Raw genomic sequence first — 18,355 nt, 5'->3', positions numbered from 1 at the left:
TGGTGATCTTGTATTCGGAGTATTTCCTTTTTCTGAGAGGGAGAACCTTGGATATTCTGTTTTATTCTACTCTCACTTATTATTTTATTTTTTGTATACACTTATCATAACAATTTTAAAGATGCATTTTAAAGTAGAAAAAAAAAAAAAAAACTACCCTGACACAGGAACTAATTTCATTTTGCCTTTTCCACTGGAGTCCCTGTCTAAAGGCACACATAATTGGACACCTCAGGTTTACCTTTCAGTTTTATATTTTGCTATTTTCTCAACATCATGTCAGCAGCCTTTCTCAGTGATGGTGTGCAGTCGTGAAGTATAACTTTTGTGATTGCATAACCTCTGTTGTGTTGATACACTACGGCTTCTATATCTGATATCCACCAGGGTTCTTGACCTTCTCTTAATGGAAATTGATAGGAGGCCCTACGAGAAATCCGGGCAAGGCTTTATTGAGGTTTCTGTGGCCAAGGAGGGAGCGCAAACAAGCATCCGGCGCCCTTGCTCGCTCCTGGAGGCACGCCGGGCAGCCACGGGGGTCCAGGGCTCCCACTGGAGGGGTGGCTTCGGTGGTCTGCCGACCTCTTTGGCGGTGCTGAGTGCGGGGGCAGAGTACCCTGCTTTTGCTTCCGACTCTTCAGAAGTGTCAGTTGGGTTTTTGGTCTGTGTATCTCGTCCAGAATTTGCCCAGCTGCTCACGCACGCAGCTGGTTTTAGTTCCTTGTAGTCTCTTTGTGCTCTGTTGCTGGAGGAGACGTTTGTCCAGGGGCAGGCCCTGCAGCAGAGGGTCCCGGGTCCCAGCCTGACTCACTACCGCATGCTAATTCTTCCGTGTCTACCTCATCCCGGGGCTTAAGGCCCGCTCTGGTACCCGAGGCACAGGTTATTCTGTTTGAAAGTCTTTTAACGCATCATGTCATATGAGTAGAGTGCCTCTGTTTCGTCTGTCTTCACAGAGAGAGTTCCTTGTTTTTTGATACATTTTTTTAAACTATTAAGCCAAGTCACTATTTCCTGTCATTGTTTAAATTGTAATTGTGGTGAATACACATCACAAAGGGCACCTTCTAAACCATTCGAAGTGTACAGTTCAGTGGAATTAACTAACATTAATTAACATTCCCACTGATGTGCAACCTTTCCCACCATCCATCCCCAAAATGCTTCGTCTTGCAAAACTAAACTCTTGCAAACTCTTGCAAAACTGCACCCATGAAGCAATAAATTTTGAATGTTTTTTTGAGGAGCCACCATGCTCTTTTCCATACCAGCTGCACCATTTTCCATTCTCACCACCAGTGCACAGGGGCTCTATTTTCTCTACACCTTTATCAACGTGTGTTATTATTAATTTTTATAGTAGCTTTTCTTTAATAACAGCTGCCTAATGGGTACACGGTAGTGTCTTGTGGTTTTGATTTGCTTTTCCCTGATGATTCATGATGGTAAGCATCCTTTTATATACTCACTGGCCATTTGTCTATCTTGTCTGGAGAAATGTGTATTTAAGTCCTTTGTCCCTTTTAAGATCGGATTAGTTGCCTTTTCGTGGTTGTTGAGTTCTAGGACTTTTTAAAATACATACTATATATTAAGCCCTTGTCATATATAAAAATAAGACTTTAAGAACTGCATAACAGGAAGGTGAGGGTGCTCTGTGATCCTTGAGGGGCACTTGGGGAATTTGTAACAAGCAAACAAACTAGCAACATACATTTAAAAATATGAAAAAAGCACTTGAACAAAAGAGGGACCACAGCATGGAGGTGTCTTTGTGTATCTGACCGAAAGAATCAATGCCTTAGATGGCACGGAGCTCATAGATTATTTAGTGTGACTCTCTTTAGCTCAAGAGGCAGAGTGGCATGCCTGTGATCACGTAGCTAACAAGTTCAACCCTCGAACTCACACCTCCCGACGCTTAAAACGTCTCCCTGCCCCTGGATAGTTTAGTCTCTTTCATGAGACGGGAATCGAAAAAGACAGGAAATCAACTGACTTGTCCTGTCTCCTCCCCTCCCCATCCCCAGGTCCTCCCAAAGGCCAGGGAAAAGCTCTTCTCACTGTCAGTGATAGTCACTCAGTCATGCCTGACTCTTTGCAACCCCGTGGACTGTAGCCAACCAGGCTCCTCTGTCCACGGGCTTATCCAGGCAAGAATACTGGAGTGGGTTGACATTTCCTTCTCCAGGGCATCTTCCCAAGCCAGGGATCGAACACAGCTCTCCCACACTGCAGGCAGACTCTTTACCCACTAAGCCTCCAGGGAAGCCCTGTCAGTAATCAGAAAGAAGAAAGCTTTGAATGCAAACCAGGTAGTAGAAGGAAGCAGCAAATACTCTTAGTTTAGGGAGGTCAGGACAGTTGGGGTCCAAGCTTTCTGTAGCAGGGGCTAGGGACACAAATAACCTGCGGGCAGCATGTTCGTCTTCAGAGTGAGATCAGTCAGTGCTGAGCGGAATAGCAGACATTGTTGGCATTTCAAGTCCCTGGTCCAAGTGAAGCATCCTGAGGGTTTTTCCCCTAACCACCCCATGTGTTCACGTTTCCCCCAGCTGAGGAGCGGAGACAGCGGGCAGAGGAGAAAAGCCTGGCCATCAGCAGATGCTGAAGCGTGTAGAGAGACCGACCACGAGGGGCCCACTGTGCAGGGTCTGCTCGCTGCCACCAGAGGCTGATCTGCCCGGGCTGGGCTCCGTGTCCTTCTCGTCACGCTAAATGGGGTCTGGGAAGCTTGGTCTTCTGGTTTGTCAAGATAAACCAAAAATCCAGCTTTTTATATAAAATCTCCTAACTTTAAAATGTAGGCACTAAAGTAAGCCAACATTAAGTCTCCGTGTCAGCCAAACAAAAGCTGCCTGCGGGGCTGTGTGTGGGCAGCAGTTGGCCAAACACACCGGGGCTTGATCCCTGCTGTCGGGGGCAGTCAGGCAGGAAGGACAGAGTCCAGGGCAGGGAAGGGCCCAGGGGGGCGCAGGAGGTGGACTCGGGGGCCTCGGTGTACCACCCAGGGGCCTGGAGAGCGTCTGCATAGGCTGTCCCACCGGCCCGACGTCCGGAGGCCTGCGGTGTGCCCCTTGGGTGCAGCGGGGGATAGGGAGAATGAGGAAGGGGCATCTTCCCTTGCCCAGCCCGCTTTTGACTTGGAAACTATGATCTGAACCCTTTGGTGCAGCTAGCGATTCTCAGCCAGAGCTATTGTACTCCTTATACACACACACCCCATACACTCACTCCACACTCACCACACATACCCTAGTCACCACATCACACCCCCCACCCCCACCACACTTACCACACACACCGCACACCATGTGCATCACACACACCACTCACCACCCCCACCACACTCCACACACACCACCCACTTCACACACTCCATAACCACCACACCTTTGCTCACAGGGCTGTTTAGAGGTGGCCCGAGCCAGTTTTCACAATGCTTCCTCTTCCTGCTGACTTCCCTGCGGATTCCTAATTCTTCTGGCCTGGCGAGGACCACCCCCGAGGCTTCAGGGGCACATCTAATTCCAGGTGACTCTGCCCAGAGGTGTGACATTGCACACCAGTGGATATATTGCTGCTTTTGGTTTACCTAACATTAAGATTGTCCGCGAAACAAAGAAATAATGTTGCTTTTATTTTCACTACTATTTTATTGACATATTGAATAGAAAGTCTTATTGAAAAGACGGAATGCATGTCGGGTTTAATATAAGTGGTAGTTACCACGGCTATTAGTTAAATTCATTTTGATACATAATAGTAGGTGCTTCCAAGAAAAAATGATTACACTAAAAAAAAAAACAACCTACCTCAGCATAAAGATATTACTCTTTGAAAATTATAGTGTTCTAACGTAGCTGGTTAGAGACGATCTTTAAAAGGGACCAAGGTCACAGGTAAGAGTCTTCGTAACTTTGCTGGGTGTTAGGCCACAGGCTATACTTCTAAAATTACCAGTAGATTTAGGTGGACAGATCGCCTTAATCCAAGCATTAGTTTTAACACGAATGATAAAACAGCTGGATAGCATATCCCCTTATATGGTAAATAGGAACTACGTACCATCGTCTGTGATGTATTCTGCCAGCAATACTGAGCTAGATTATAGTTGTACCTTCCAACTTACAGGAAATACAGGAAACAGGGAAAAGCTAACTGATACCAGAAGCAAGTAACCAGACAAATCCTAAAAATGAGACGTTCTTGGGGGATACTGATCTATTCCTTTCAAGAAGTCAGTGACAAGAAAGAAATTAAAAGATTTAAAAGGCACAGCTCTATGGGTTGAATCCTACTTTGGACAAGCAACTTCTTAAGTTAGGCTATTCTTGAGATAGGTAAACTTCAATATGAAATTAATGATTCTTTTAAGTATGATCATAGCATTTTAGAACTTTTTTAATGTAAGAAAAGATTTCTTTAAGATGCATACTGAAAATTACATGTGCACACACCGAGTTGGAAATATTGGGAGGGGCTGAGCAAGAATACAAATTTGTCCTCATTTTAGACAAATAACCAAACTCTGTGGTTTGAGTTAATTAATCAACAAATATTAATTAAACCATGACCACATACTCAACTCTATTAGAAGCCACTGGGGATGGAACAGAGGGTATGCTGTAGTTTAGCTGAGGAAATAAAATTCACAGAATAAAGCAATAGAGAACAATTATGTTCTAAGCTGTATATCAGAGGCTGAAAACTCCACAGACTCTCAGAGTCAGGAGCTGGGGGAGGGAGGGCTGTGTGTTCTGTGATGACGTCATGAGGAGGGGGTGTGAGCAGAGCGCTGAAGGATGAGAGTAACTGAGGGCTCTCTGTGCGCTCACCTGGGTATGCCCGCATGTGTGCCCTGCATGCTCACACACATGAACGTGTGAGATAGAAAGCTCGACAGGTCTTCAAACGTCCACTTGCTGGAATTAGCTGGAACGTTTTGTCTTGCTACACATTTGAAAGTAAAATTTCTCTGCTTTCTTCTGCAGTGACTTTCTTAGGATTATCATGCTATATAAATTTTATCCTTCCCCACACTTGAGACCATCATTGCCTCCCAGTTTAGCTGTGATGAGCCTTAAGCTTCATGCGCACGTAGCAAAGCTTGGCCTTTGCTGTGTTTGTGTATGGTCAGAAGGAGGCTTGCTGGGGAAAGTGTTCTGTGTGACATTTTTCATAATTTAAAACTGAATTCAAATCTAAATGCATCTTTCCAAGATCAGTACTGTTATTTACCCAGCACACTAAATGAACTAAATCAAGTTAAATAATGAATTCAGTCAACAGTGTTCTCAATAAAATGAAGAACAGTGACTTGCCCTTTGAGTCCACCATCCCATTAGGGACTAAGGCTGGGAATTCTTGATTTTCATCACAGTGTATTCCTGCAAATCCTGTCCTAAAGCAGCAATAGAACCGATTACATTTTCCCAAAGGAACAAAATTGCAGCGAGAATTTGTGTGGTTTAAAACTTGTTAAAGATCCAGTATTTAGTCTCTAAGGTATGAGGTCTTCAAAGGTCATGAGTCATAACCTCTGGCTATTAACCAGGAAACTAAACTCCAGAGAGGGCAAGTGTCTCACCTAAGGCTGGTCAAGAACCCAAGATTTCTAGTGCCCTAGTTTCTACTTCGTCATGTTGCCTCCCTTTAAAAATCCAGCAAAATGTGCAGAAAAGTGATAAATACGTAGGTCATACCAGGAGCCTCCATGTTCCCTGATGTGTGCAGGATGCACATAAAAATACAATTTTGTGGAATAAAATTTTATACCTATTGAAAACAAATGCATGATCACGTTGAACATGACTTAAACACCCAAAATACATAATTGTGATTTGTTTTGAAGTTTAGAATTGCTTTTGAGAGTGATTCGAGTGGAATAAGTCTAAAAACACAGTCCAGGCTATTTGAAAAAATTCCGTCATTTCTGTTCACTATGGTTCTCTGCTCAGAACAGAGCAGATCTGGGCACTTGGCAGGAAAGGAAACTGTACAATACAGGAGGGTAATGAAAGGAACCATTTTCGGGAGGCGGGATCAAGGGCACAGGGAAGGAGAGACTGGGCGTGAAGGAGAAGGGCTAGTTTGTGTGCACAGGATGGTGAGTGCCTCGAGGAAGGAACAGCAGTTTGGAGAGTTCAGCAAAGATCCAGAAGACTAACAGAGCAGGTCTGCAGAGGCCCCGAGAGCGTGCACGTGGTCCCCCTGCCACGTCTGAACACGGATGGGTTATTAACGTCAAGACACGCCTTACTTCTTCTTGCTGGGAAGTTCACAATTCTGTTCCCAACAGAACCATCTTTCTAGTCTACATTCACACCCACAGCCCACCAGGCAGCAAAGTCAAGGTCATCCAGTCCTTCAAATCGACCCCACTCTTCTCATGGTGTGATACCACTTTGGGAGATTTTTTCAGTGTCCGGTTGCCATGGACAATTGGACCCATCTATAGGGATTTGGATTTAGACAAGAGTTCTGGGATAAAAGGCTGGCCGATGTGCTTCTTTCCTTTTCTTCTTCTTTTTTGTCCTCCATTTCCCGCTGATATTTCGGAAGACGTGTGAAATGAACAAGAATGCACAGGAGTACTAAAAGACGGCTGAGGTGCTTTCATAGACTGGACTGGTGGGGGTGGCTGAAAGGTACAGGACAGACGAGATCGGGTTTACGGTCAGACCTAACAGAGCAATGGGAGTTGCGGTTCCGTGCAGGAGAATTGTGACCACCAAAGAAATTACACTTTTTCCCAGCAAACCCCTACAATGCTCCTAAGATTCTGTGTGAGGGAGATGAGTGAAGGCTGGAGGAGCTGCTGCTGTGGTTGTCCATGACAACAGTGGCTTCCGTAGCCTGTCCTCACGGGTGTGATCATTTTGACACACGAAACACTAGAGTGTGCACTGGATCAGGGAACTAGGGCAGTGCCTGCAATCACTTCCGGCCACCATGAAGGCAGGGGTGTCCCAAAGGTAGAGGACGAGCTGTTCTCACACCTTAGAACATAAGATGTAAAGAAAAGTGACTGGGGCCAGACTTCCTGTAATGAGAAACTGCTTTAACTGTCAGGTGAATAAGCAACTTAAAAACTCCAAATATTTGAGTCAAATGACCACAAAAAAAGCATCAAAAATCAGCAAACTTAACCCCTGAAGAAAAACTGTTAATGTAAACAATAGAAGGAGACTTTAAAGTAACTACAACTGTTATCCTTAAGATAGTCCAGAGGGTGTGACATCCAAAAGAATTATAGAGTTCTTAGAAAACAAATACATGATTTATCTACAAACAAACCAATGCCCTACCTGGGTAGGTGAGCTAAATAGAAGAAGACATCATGACGGTAAAGCAAATGAGTCAGCTACAACATCAAGCTGACAATGTAAAGAGTTTAAATAAAAAGTATGAGAGAAGAGTTAATAAGACATCTAGGAATACCAAGATCCTTCTATTAGAAATTTCAAAAAGAAAGGGGAAGGAGAATGGAAGATAGGAAATAATAAAAGAAGGAAGACAGGAATATTTGTATGAGTTGAAGAAAGACATTATTCACTGAGTGCCAAGACAAGGAGAGATTCAGAAAGGCCAACACATTCAAAACTTCCTATACAAATGGCTTGGAGATGGAGTCCTCTGAAATGAAATGGATCAGGAAAAACAGGATTAGAAAAGTGAGAAAATTTAAGATTAAAAAAAATGGTGAACCAAGAAATGAATAATACAATTAATTGTTTATAATGGGGTTGGGCTTCCCTTGTAGCTCAGTAGGTAAAGAATCTGCCTGCCGTGCAGGAGACCTGGGTTCTATCCCTGGGTGGGGAAGATCCCCTGGAGAAGGGAATGGCAACCCACTCCAGTATTCTTGCCTAGAGAATCCCATGGACAGAGGAGCCTGGCAGGCTGCAGTCAATGGGGTCACAAGAGTTGGTTGGACACGACTTAGTGACTAAACCACCACCAATGGGGTCGTGGATAAAACGTGTTGTCAAGACATTTTTCATAAGAAAGAGACACATAATATAGAAAATGAAAAATGAGCTAAATTCTGGCTGATTTAGAGGAAACATAAAAGGTGATAAGGAAAGGGGGGAGGTGAAAGTGATTTAGTATCTGGTTTTGCTTAGAGTGTAGTGGACAGGTTCTCAACACTGGTAAAAAAAACAAGTTCAAATATGTTTATTAATAGATTACTAGGAAAGGGTGCATACCTTTCAATCATTAGAGAAGAAGAAGTGACAGAAATTCAGTCAAGGCTAAAGAAGCCAAAAAAAAAAAAGAATAAGAAAATATCATACAGAAAACACAAACAAAATGGCATAAATCAGGTTCAACATAGTGGTGGTAAGAATTTGCGTGAAAAGGTTAAATAATTAAATTGGATTTTTTAAGTGCCAGCTGCAAAGAGTTTATAAGAAACATGCTCTGCACAAAATAATCCAGAGAAGGATTTGGATTTTAGAACTGGGAAAGGAGAACAGCTATTTCAAGCTAAAATCCAGGATTTGGCATCTGTGAGAGAAAAATCTGTGAGCCTCTCCCTTGGGTCTCAGAGACGGGGTGGGGTGGGGGGGATGAGCGCTCTCAGAGGGCAGGACCAGGCAAACGGAATGGGAAGGGTCTTGGTGATGGGTTTTTTTGGGGGGAGGTTGGGATTTGACACCAAAGCAAAGGCAGTAAAAGCGCAATGAACAAGCGGGACTGCACAGCAAAGGGAACCATCAGTATGAAAGGCAACCTACAGAAGGGGAGGAGATGTTCGCAAAACAGACATTCAGTAAGAGGCTTCTATTCAAAATATGCAAGGACCATCTCAGCGGCAAAAACCCAAACAACCCAGTTTAAAAATGGGTCAAGGATCTGAAGAGATACGTTTCCGAAGACGGCAATCTGATGGCCAGCACGTAGATGAGAGGTGCTCAGCATCAGGGGAACGCAAATCAAAACCACAGCGAGGGGCTTCCCTGCTGGTCGAGTGGTTAAGATTCCACCTTGCAATGCAGGGGAGGTGGGTTTGATCCCTGGTCAGGGAACAAAGATTCCGCATACCACAAGCAACTACTGGGCCTGTGACCACAACTGGAGGGTCCGTGCGCTGCAGTGAAAGACCTCACATGAGCAACGAAGACCCTGCATGCCACGACTAAGACCCAGCGCAGCCAAATAAATAACAACAAAAAAAAAAACCCACCACCTGGAGGGATCACCTTGTGCTTATTAGGATGGTTGTCATAAGCAAGACAAGAGACAACAAATGTGGACGGGAATGTGGAGAATACATTCCAGCAACCCCACTCCTGGAAACGAAATAATTCTCTCAAAGTGATATCTGTACCCTCATGTTCACTGCAGCATTACTGACAACACTCAAGACATGGAACAACTTACTTGTCTGTCTGTCCACAGATTAATGGATAAAGCCAATGTGATATATATGTAATGGAATGCAATTCATAAAAAGAAGGAAATCCTGTCATTTGCAACAATATAGATGAACCCAGAGGACATGTTGCTTTGAAATAAGGCAGACAGGGAAAGACAATACTGCATGATCTCATTCATACGTGGAATCTAGGGGAAAAAAAAAAAAACTTGAACTCTTGGAAACAGAGAGAGGGAAGTGGTTGCCAGGGGCTGGGGGGTGGGGAAATGGGGAGAGGTTGGTAAAAGGCCACACACTTTGGGTTACAAGATGAATAAGGTCAGAGGATCTAATATAAAATATGGTGACCACTGTTGATAACACTGCTTTGTATAACTGAAATTTGCTAAGAGAGTAGAACTGAAGTGTTCTCAGAGGAAGAAGCAGCAAGCAGAGAGGGGAGGGAGAGAGAAAAAACTGGGTGAGCAGCCCAGAGGATGCTGCTGATATGGGTTAGATTAGATGAGGGGACATAAAAAAACCATTATCAGAGCACATTCAGAATTTCAGTTTTCTAGGAAAAGAGAATGGGTATAATAACTGCCCTCCTGGCAGCCGATGACACTGTTTCTACTGCAAGTTATTTTGCTATGGCCTTACAGCAAGTCCTACTCCATAGCAGCCTCTGGCGTGACCACCTGAACACCGTCGTGAGCCTATGAAGGAGCCACGAGGAACCCGGCTTAAAGGTGGCCCACATTCGAGCCAGACCACGCAGAACGAATGCCAGGTTTGGGGGACTTGAGTCACCAGTCTTCCTGGAGTCTTAGTAATGACAGGTGTGCCGTGCCTGGGGTTGCCCTGGTACCCGTGTGATGCCCCAAACAGCTCACCCGCAGGGCAGGCGCATGGCTACAGAAGCAATGGCCACAATGCCAGTGCCAGCTGGCAGCCGGGCAAAACCACCAAGGACACCAGCCCATGCTGGAGTCTTCCCTTTCCTGGAGTTCTTGGCGAAACACAGCAACCGCCCTTGTGTGTCACAGGCTCGTGATCTCAGGCCCAGACTCACAATTTCTCCTTGAATGTCTGCGGAAGCCAAAGCCGGGGTCCGGGGGAGGATCTGCTTAATTGACACCCAACTCGCTGTCATGGCAACCGAGGTTCAGCCTCTCTGAGGACGACACAAGACACTGTCCACCCTCGGGGCCTCCTGACGAGCACGTGGGTTTGCATGCTGTATACACATGGGGGCTGGATGTCAGCTCTAAGGTGTGATTCTGTCTTTAGGGGCGTGTGTTAGATCGCTCTGGATTCCTGCTCCTAATGGTAACTGTGTAGCCACATCTTCAAAGCAGGGGTGAAAATCAGAACCGAGCCGGTGACAGATGCGATCAGAAAGAGCCACAGGAAGATCCGGTCGAGAACTTGAGCTGCGAACTTCCAGTCTTGCACCACCTGCGGAAGAGAAAAGGACACCTTCCATTCAGGATGCTGCACGGCTGTTCTGAGTTCAGGGACTTCAAAGGAATCCTATTCGGATCACAGCCCTGCAGTTTTCCAAACGCACCTGACACCTCCCCCGAGACATCGACTTCCTGGGACCTCATGGTTGGTGCCCAAGAAAACGGCGTGTAGCTCAAGTTCAGGGAAACGCTTTCATCAACATCGAGGAGGTAAAATAGAAATAACAGAATCACTGATGCAGTTGTAAATGGTACTGACTAAAACAGAAAAAGCCTGATTTTTACCCAAATAAAAAGCCAGCATCTCCTACTGCAATGCTTCCTGTTATGGCATAGGAAATATAGCACAGATTTATAAATTAAGGATTTTGGGGGTCACTTATTTCAGTGGCCTCTTTTCCCCCACTCCACAGCTGGGTAGGGCTATGGGGGACACTCCTGGAGGAGATGACAGGAAGTGGTGAGGGACAGAGGAGACCCAGTCCCTCTGGAGGAAGGGAGGTTGGGAGACTGGTCTGCAGCCTGGGAGGGCCAGGTCAGACCAGGACAAGCTGCGGGCTGGGGGAGTCTCAGAGACCAGGCCAGAGGTCTTTCAAGGGAAAATAAAGGTCCCATTTCTTCTACCTGGGGATTTGGTAAAGACAGTGCTGAGCAGGATGCCTGCTGTTCTAGAAGGAACATAGATGCTGATGTAGAACTTGAAAATATTGTGCACGTAGAGGTTTAGAAATAAAGCCTTAGGGAAAACCACAAAGAAGGTGAAAATGTTAAGTGTCAAATAACATATGGAAGAAGGCAATGGCTACCCACTCCAGTACTCTTGCCTGGAAAATTCCATGGACAGAGGAGCCTGGTAGGCTGCAGTCCATGGGGTCGCTAAGAGTCGGACATGACTGAGTGACTTCACTTTCACTTTTCACTTTCATGCATTGGAGAAGGAAATGGCAACCCACTCCAGTGTTCTTGCCTGGAGAATCCCAGGGACCAGGGAGCCTGGTGGGCTGACATCTATGGTGTCTCACAGAGTTGGACACAACTGAAGCGACTTAGCAGCAGCAGCAAATAACATATATTAACGCATATATATGGAATCTAGAAAGACGGTACTGACGAACCTATTTGCAGGGCAGCAATGGAGACCTCTCTGGTGGCTCATCTGGTAAAGAATCTACCTGCAACGCGGGAGACCTGGGTTCAATCCCTGGGTTGGGAAGATCCCCTGGAGATAGGAAAGGCTACCCACTACAGTATTCTGGCCTGGAGAATTCCATGGGCTCTATAGTCCATGGGGTCGCAGAGTCAGACACGACTGAGCGACTTTCACTTCACTTTAATGGAGACGCAGACACAGAGATCAGACTTGTGGACACAGTGGGGAAGGAGAGGGTGGGATGAGTTGAGAGAGTAGCATTGAGACATATACACTACCATATGTATAATTAGAAAGCCAGTGGAAATTTACCGTATGATGCAGGAGCTCAAATCTGGAGCTCTGTGACAACGTAGAGAAGTGGGATGGGGTGGGAGGTAGGAGGGAGTTTCACATACATATACCTGCAGCTGATTCATGTTGATATATGGCAGAAACCACCACAATATTGTAAAGCAATTATCCTCCAATTAAAAATAAACACATTTAATTTTAAAAAGTGTCAACCTTAAGTGGGGGATTATTAGTGATGTGAATCGTCTTAAATGTTTCATATTTTCCAAATTCCTTATGCCAACAACGTGTTATTTTTATAGTTTTTTAAAAGCTACTTTTGATTTTAAAAATTTAAAAAATACTTTAGTCTTGATGTGACCCATTATTAAAGTCTTTTTGAATTTGTTACGACGTTGCTTTGGTGTTTATTTATATATTTATTTTGGCCACAAGGCATGTGGGATCTTAGCTGTCTGACCAGGGATCAAACCCACATTCCCTGCTTTGGAAAGCTTAACCACTGTATTACCAGGGAAGTCTATAAAAAACCATTTAAATCTTTGTGTTAGAATTTCTAAAAGATGTAAATAAAGAAATAGAAAACCTTAAGAATAGCTGAAATGCTTGTTCCATAGCAGCATTTCTTTCCCCAGTGCTTTAAAAAAATTTTTTAAGTGGATTTAAAAAACAACAAATTATAAGAGAGAGGAGGTACTAGGCAGTGCCCATATGAAATACAGAAGCTGTTTCTTGAAAAACCTATTCTTTCTTAAGTTTGTTTATGGCATTAGGCTGTTGGCACTAATTTTCACTTATTTTAGAGTAAAATAATAGAACTGTATAAACTGGTATAAATATTAACTCTTTTTAAGCAACAGACTACCGTTTGTGCTAAGTATTTACATGTCAAATAATATTTTCCTTCCGCAGGGGAAGGACCATTTAGAGGAGGGAGAGATGGAGAGAAGAAAGATGAGAATTAATGTTTATTGTCTGCACATCATGAGACCATGTGTGCTGGGCCCATAATACATATTTTGTACTTGATGTCTGTAATTCCTCCCTTCAAGGGAGAGTTCAGAAAACAAGGTCAGGTTAAGCAGCTTTTCTCAAGCCAGTGGAACATGGGTAGCATCTGCAAGCAGAACTGTTTTGAGTCTTAAATCCATATCCTTTCCACATCTTAAAAACTAAATTTGTGAACTAAATACTTGCTGTTACATCATGTTTTGTATTAATATAAAGCTTGACTCTTTCTGTTTTCTGATTTCCAAATATCCTGAATAGAGCTATCCATCATCCCATAAAAAAATGAGAGATAAATGACCAGAGACCTGGACAAACAACTTCAATGTAGAATTGAATTACTTAAATAGACTCACATCTAATAAGAAGGAGCTGTGCTTAATCTAGAGTTGCTTCTCTTTTGCTCATTCTGTTTTTGTGAAGGTCTCCCTGAAAATTCATACTGAAGTCCCTATTCTGTGTCAGGGCTTGTGTGAAGTTATATGCATGTCAAGCAGGTAGCTGATAAGGTCACGTTTGAAACAGGGACCCTATTTGTTGCAAACAGACATTAAAAATCTCAGTCGAGGCTCACAACAGCTCCCTCACCTGGCTGATGAAATGCTCCTTCTTCACGTGGCTGGAAATGTATCTGATGGAATCCGCCGCCTTTTCCAGGAAAGCAACCAGAACTTTTTCTCCATCACTCATCTGCTTTTGTTTCCTTCTTTCGAGGACTTGACCTCTCAGGGCGGGTTTCCTCTCCTCTTTACCTGGGAGAGAGTAGCGATCCACGTGGTCCTTCATGCAGAGTAACTTAGGAAGGGTTTGCAGAAAGAGCCGCTTAACCCAGGGGACCATGGGGTGGTAGGTTGAGGAAGATCTGTGGTGGACGTTGATGACAAACACGGTGACGATGATGGACAGGGTGACGAAGACCATGATGAACAGGAGGTACTCCCCGATGAGCGGGATGACCTTGGAGGAAGACGGGATGATCTCCTCAATCACCAGGAGGAAGACCGTGAGGGAAACCAGGACAGAGGTGGATAAGGAGAGCTTCTCGCCCTCGTCGGAAGGCAAGTAGAAGACCAGCACGGTCAGGAAGGACAGCCCCAGACACGGGACGATGAGGAAGAGCGTGTAGAACAGGGGCAGGCGGCGCAGCACGAAGGAGTAGCTGATGAACGGGTACCAGTAGGCGCCGTGCCTCCGGCCCCCGGCCGTGCCCTTGGCGTTCAGGATCTCCCACTCTCCGTTGTCGAAGAAGTCCTTCCGGTCCACGTTCTCGTCTGTGAGGACGAGGTCCACCATGGTCCCGTCGTAAGTCCAGGACCCGAACTTCATGGAGCAGTTCTGCCGGTCGAACGGGAAGAACGTGACGTCCATGGTACAGGAGCTCTTGTAGCTGGCGGGAGGCGTCCACGCCACGGTCCCGTCCGATCTGACCACAGCCTTGGTCATGAGCGAGCCTTCGAACCGGCCGTCGGCGCTGTGGAAAGACGGTTCGCTCGCGGTTAGTCTAGGTTAGTCTAACACAGATTAGCAGTCTCCCCCTGCGCACCCCCCCCCCCACCACTGTTCTATTTGTATTTTATTCCTTTCCTATCACAGCATCAAACAAGATTTCCGAAAGGAACAATTCTCTCATCAAGGTTGTACCTTTCTCTTAATTATTTTGGCACAATCAGGCTTTTCTATTTCCATGCCTCATCGGACTAGCGGATTTGTCTTCTGCGAGACTTACTTTTCAAAGAGAACTATGTCAGGAAGCCAGAGAGATTCTGACGGAACTTTAATGGAATGAATCCCACCGTATTCATCCGGATTCCAGCGTAACTTGTGGTCTGTCCATTCCTGTGTGGAAATGAATATAAATTAATACAATTATTTCAGAATAATTTTATTCTGGAAATTCAGTTCGAGTTTGGAATCTCCAAGTTTCTGTTAATTTATGAATCTCTTGTTTTATTTTAAAAGAGAAATACATCTGCTTTAGGCCTATGGCCCTGGTCTGTGACTCAGGGCAGTTGAAGGTATAGCCTGAGCCAGCCTGGTGTTTGATGGTCTAGACTCTCACACCTGTCCAGCCTGGGAATTCCAAAATTGCCATGACCACCTCACAAATGATAGAGGCTCAGCAACAAACTTCACTGATTTGTGACCTATTTGTTTTCAGTCTATTTTCTCTGAAGAAACAAAAGAAAAGCAAAGACAGCTCTAACTCAGTTTATTCTTGGAGAGTTGGTCCATCCAGCGATATAGTTATCTCATGAAAATGGATATCAATGATTCTGAATATCAATCAAGAGTCTTGGACAAAGATCCACACAGTATGCTAATATGAAATATCCAGTATCTGCTGACTACTCTTGAGGACATTATAAGTTTTATGCAATGGAAAAATATTTTCCAAGAATTTCCTTTTACATTCTAACCTGTTCTTATTCTGTGAAGCACCAAATCTAGTTTTAAATTATATTGCTAAATGTTGTTAGCTTGCATATTTTTCCTCGTAATAGAATGAAATCATTTAGCATGGTTTACAGGGGCTGATGGATCCAGATTAACAAAACCATTAATTGATTGGATTATGAAGGTCGAAAGGATGATGTATGGATGACCCAATTGCAGTAGAAGCGGACTTAAAAAGATTTGGAATCCAGAATGTTATGAAATCTGACCTGAAAGTGAATTATCCCACCATCTGTCATGTGGACAGTTGAGGAATAATGAAGGATAATATTAAATGACATTTCAGAAAGTCAGGAGGGTGTGCCCAGTATGAGGCTCCCTGCAGCCTAGTGATGCCAACTTTGTCATTAAAAAATCAGGAGTCAGCAGATGGATAATTCACTAGATGGTACAATATTGAAATATGCATGATGCCTGGAAAAGGATGGAATGATACACTCAAGATGAGACACTGTCTCTCTTAGACAATATTTGTGAGGCTTGACCCTTGAAAACCAAATTTTAAAAGGTAGGGACGTTAGAAAGCTACACTTAAAGGATTAAAAAAAAAAACTGCATGACTCCTTATGGAAAACCATGCATATGAAGGCTGGCAGTTTAAGAGCTCAAACTAATAAAGCATTTACCATGCTTACTCGGTACTCACAGGCTTCTCTCTTCCTTCCTCTTCCTCTGCCCACTTTGAAAAGCAAATACAATTTCCTTTCTATGAATAATTTGTCTCCTGCTAAGGAGACTTGGCAACCCAATCCAGTATTCTTGCCTGGAGAATTCCATAGATGGAGGAGCCTGGTGGGCTGCAGTCCATGGGGTCTCAAAGAGTTGAACACGACTGAGTGACTAACACAAGCAGACTTCCACTATCAGCAGCAAGTCTGAATCTCAGAAATGTTGAAGGGAACCCAGAGCAGCATTTTTGGTTTTTCACTTTTACGTTTAAAATATTTACATACAATAAAATTCACTCTTTTGTGTCCGGTTCTATAGTCAAACAGTTGGATAGTCATGATCACCATCAAGATACCAGGACAGCTCCCCTGCTCCCAGTTTTCCTTAGGCTGCGCTTTGCAATCAACACTCGCACCTCCCCATCCCAGGCAACCACCGCTCTGTTTTCTGATCCTGTGATGTTGCCTTTCCCAGAATGCCAGAGAATGGAATCACAGTCCATGGCCTGTCCATCCAGACTTCTTTTACCTATTGAAATACATTTTTGGATTCTAGGTAGGTTGTTTATTTTTTATTAGTGAGAAGTATTCCATTGTAGGGATATAACACAATTTTTTTAATCCATTTACCAGGTAAAATGTTTGTATTCATTCCAATTCTTAATGACTATAAATAAAGTGACTATAAAAATTTTGTAGGTTTGGGGGTGAAAAACATTTTCTTTTCTCTTGGGTAAATACCTAGGAGAGGATGGCAGGGTCATAGGGTAAGTCTATGTTTAACTTTATATGGCACCAGAGTGGCTGGATCATTTTCTGTTCCCACTAGCAATGCATGAGCATTCCAGCTGTCTGGCATCATCTCCTGTTCTGGGTACAGTCACACTGAAATGTTTATAATAGTTGTAAAGTAGTATCTCATTATGGCTTTTGCTATACATTTTCCTAATGACTAAATGACATTGAGCTTTTCTTCATATGCTTATTTGTCATCCATACATTTTCTTTGGTGAAGTGGCTGTTAAGTCCTCTGCATATTCTTTAATCAGGTTGTTTGTTTTCTAATGACTGAGGTTTTAGTTCCTTATATATATGAAAAGTGTATTTTAACATATAAAATAGACCTCGAGCAGGGAACAACAGTGGAAACAGTGACAGATTTTATTTTCTTGGGCTCCAAAATCACTGTGGATGGTGATTGCCCCCACGAAATTAAAAGACACTTGCTCCTTGGAAAGAAAGCTATGACAAACCTAGTTCAGTTCAGTTCAGTCGCTCAGTCGGGTCCGACTGTTTGCGACCCCATGAATCGCAGCACGCCCGGCCTCCCTGTCCATCACCAACTCCCGGAGTTCACTCAGACTCACGTCCATCGAGTCAGTGATGCCATCCAGCCATCTCATCCTCTGTCGTCCCCTTCTCCTCCTGACCCCAATCCCTCCCAGCATCAGGGTCTTTTCCAATGAGTCAACTCTTCGCGTGAGGTGGCCAAAGTACTGGAGTTTCAGCTTTAGCATCATTCCTTCCAAAGAAATCCCAGGGCTGATCTCCTTCAGAATGGACTGGTTGGATCTCCTTGCAGACCAAGGGACTCTCAAGAGTCTTCTCCAACACCACAGTTCAAAAGCATCAATTCTTCAATGCTCAGCTTTCCTCACGGTCCAACTCTCACATCCATACATGACTACTGGAAAAACCATAGCCTTGACTAGATAGACCTTTGTTGGTAAAGTAATGTCTCTGCTTTTGAATATGCTATCTAGGTTGGTCATAACTTTCCTTCCAAGGAGTAAGCCTCTTTTAATTTCATGGCTGCAATCACCATCTGCAGTGATTTTGGAGCCCCAAAAAATAAAGTCTGACACTGTTTCCACTGTTTCCCCATCTATTTCCCATGAAGTGATGGGACCAGATGCCATGATCTTAGTTTTCTGAATGTTGAGCTTTAAGC

At 44.1% G+C, this 18,355-nt stretch overlaps 1 protein-coding gene across 1 annotated transcript in view; it reads right to left on the bottom strand.

Annotated features, from left to right (window-relative positions):
* Positions 1 to 3,618: 3,618 nt before the first annotated feature.
* Positions 3,619 to 18,355, bottom strand: part of CHRNB3 (cholinergic receptor nicotinic beta 3 subunit) — a 36,961-nt gene continuing 22,224 nt past the window's right edge. Inside the window, exons 4-6 of the mRNA XM_059882376.1 lie at positions 15,009 to 15,118; positions 13,871 to 14,753; positions 3,619 to 10,822 (exon numbers count right to left, since the gene is read on the bottom strand). Of these exons, the coding sequence (XP_059738359.1) occupies positions 10,688 to 10,822; positions 13,871 to 14,753; positions 15,009 to 15,118 (1,128 nt within the window). The 3' untranslated portion in view covers positions 3,619 to 10,687. The remainder of the gene's footprint in view (positions 10,823 to 13,870; positions 14,754 to 15,008; positions 15,119 to 18,355) is intronic.

Source organism: Bos taurus, chromosome 27, assembly GCF_002263795.3.
Source record: "Bos taurus isolate L1 Dominette 01449 registration number 42190680 breed Hereford chromosome 27, ARS-UCD2.0, whole genome shotgun sequence".
NCBI lineage: Eukaryota > Metazoa > Chordata > Mammalia > Artiodactyla > Bovidae > Bos > Bos taurus.
This window is presented reverse-complemented; position numbering and strand designations above follow the sequence as displayed.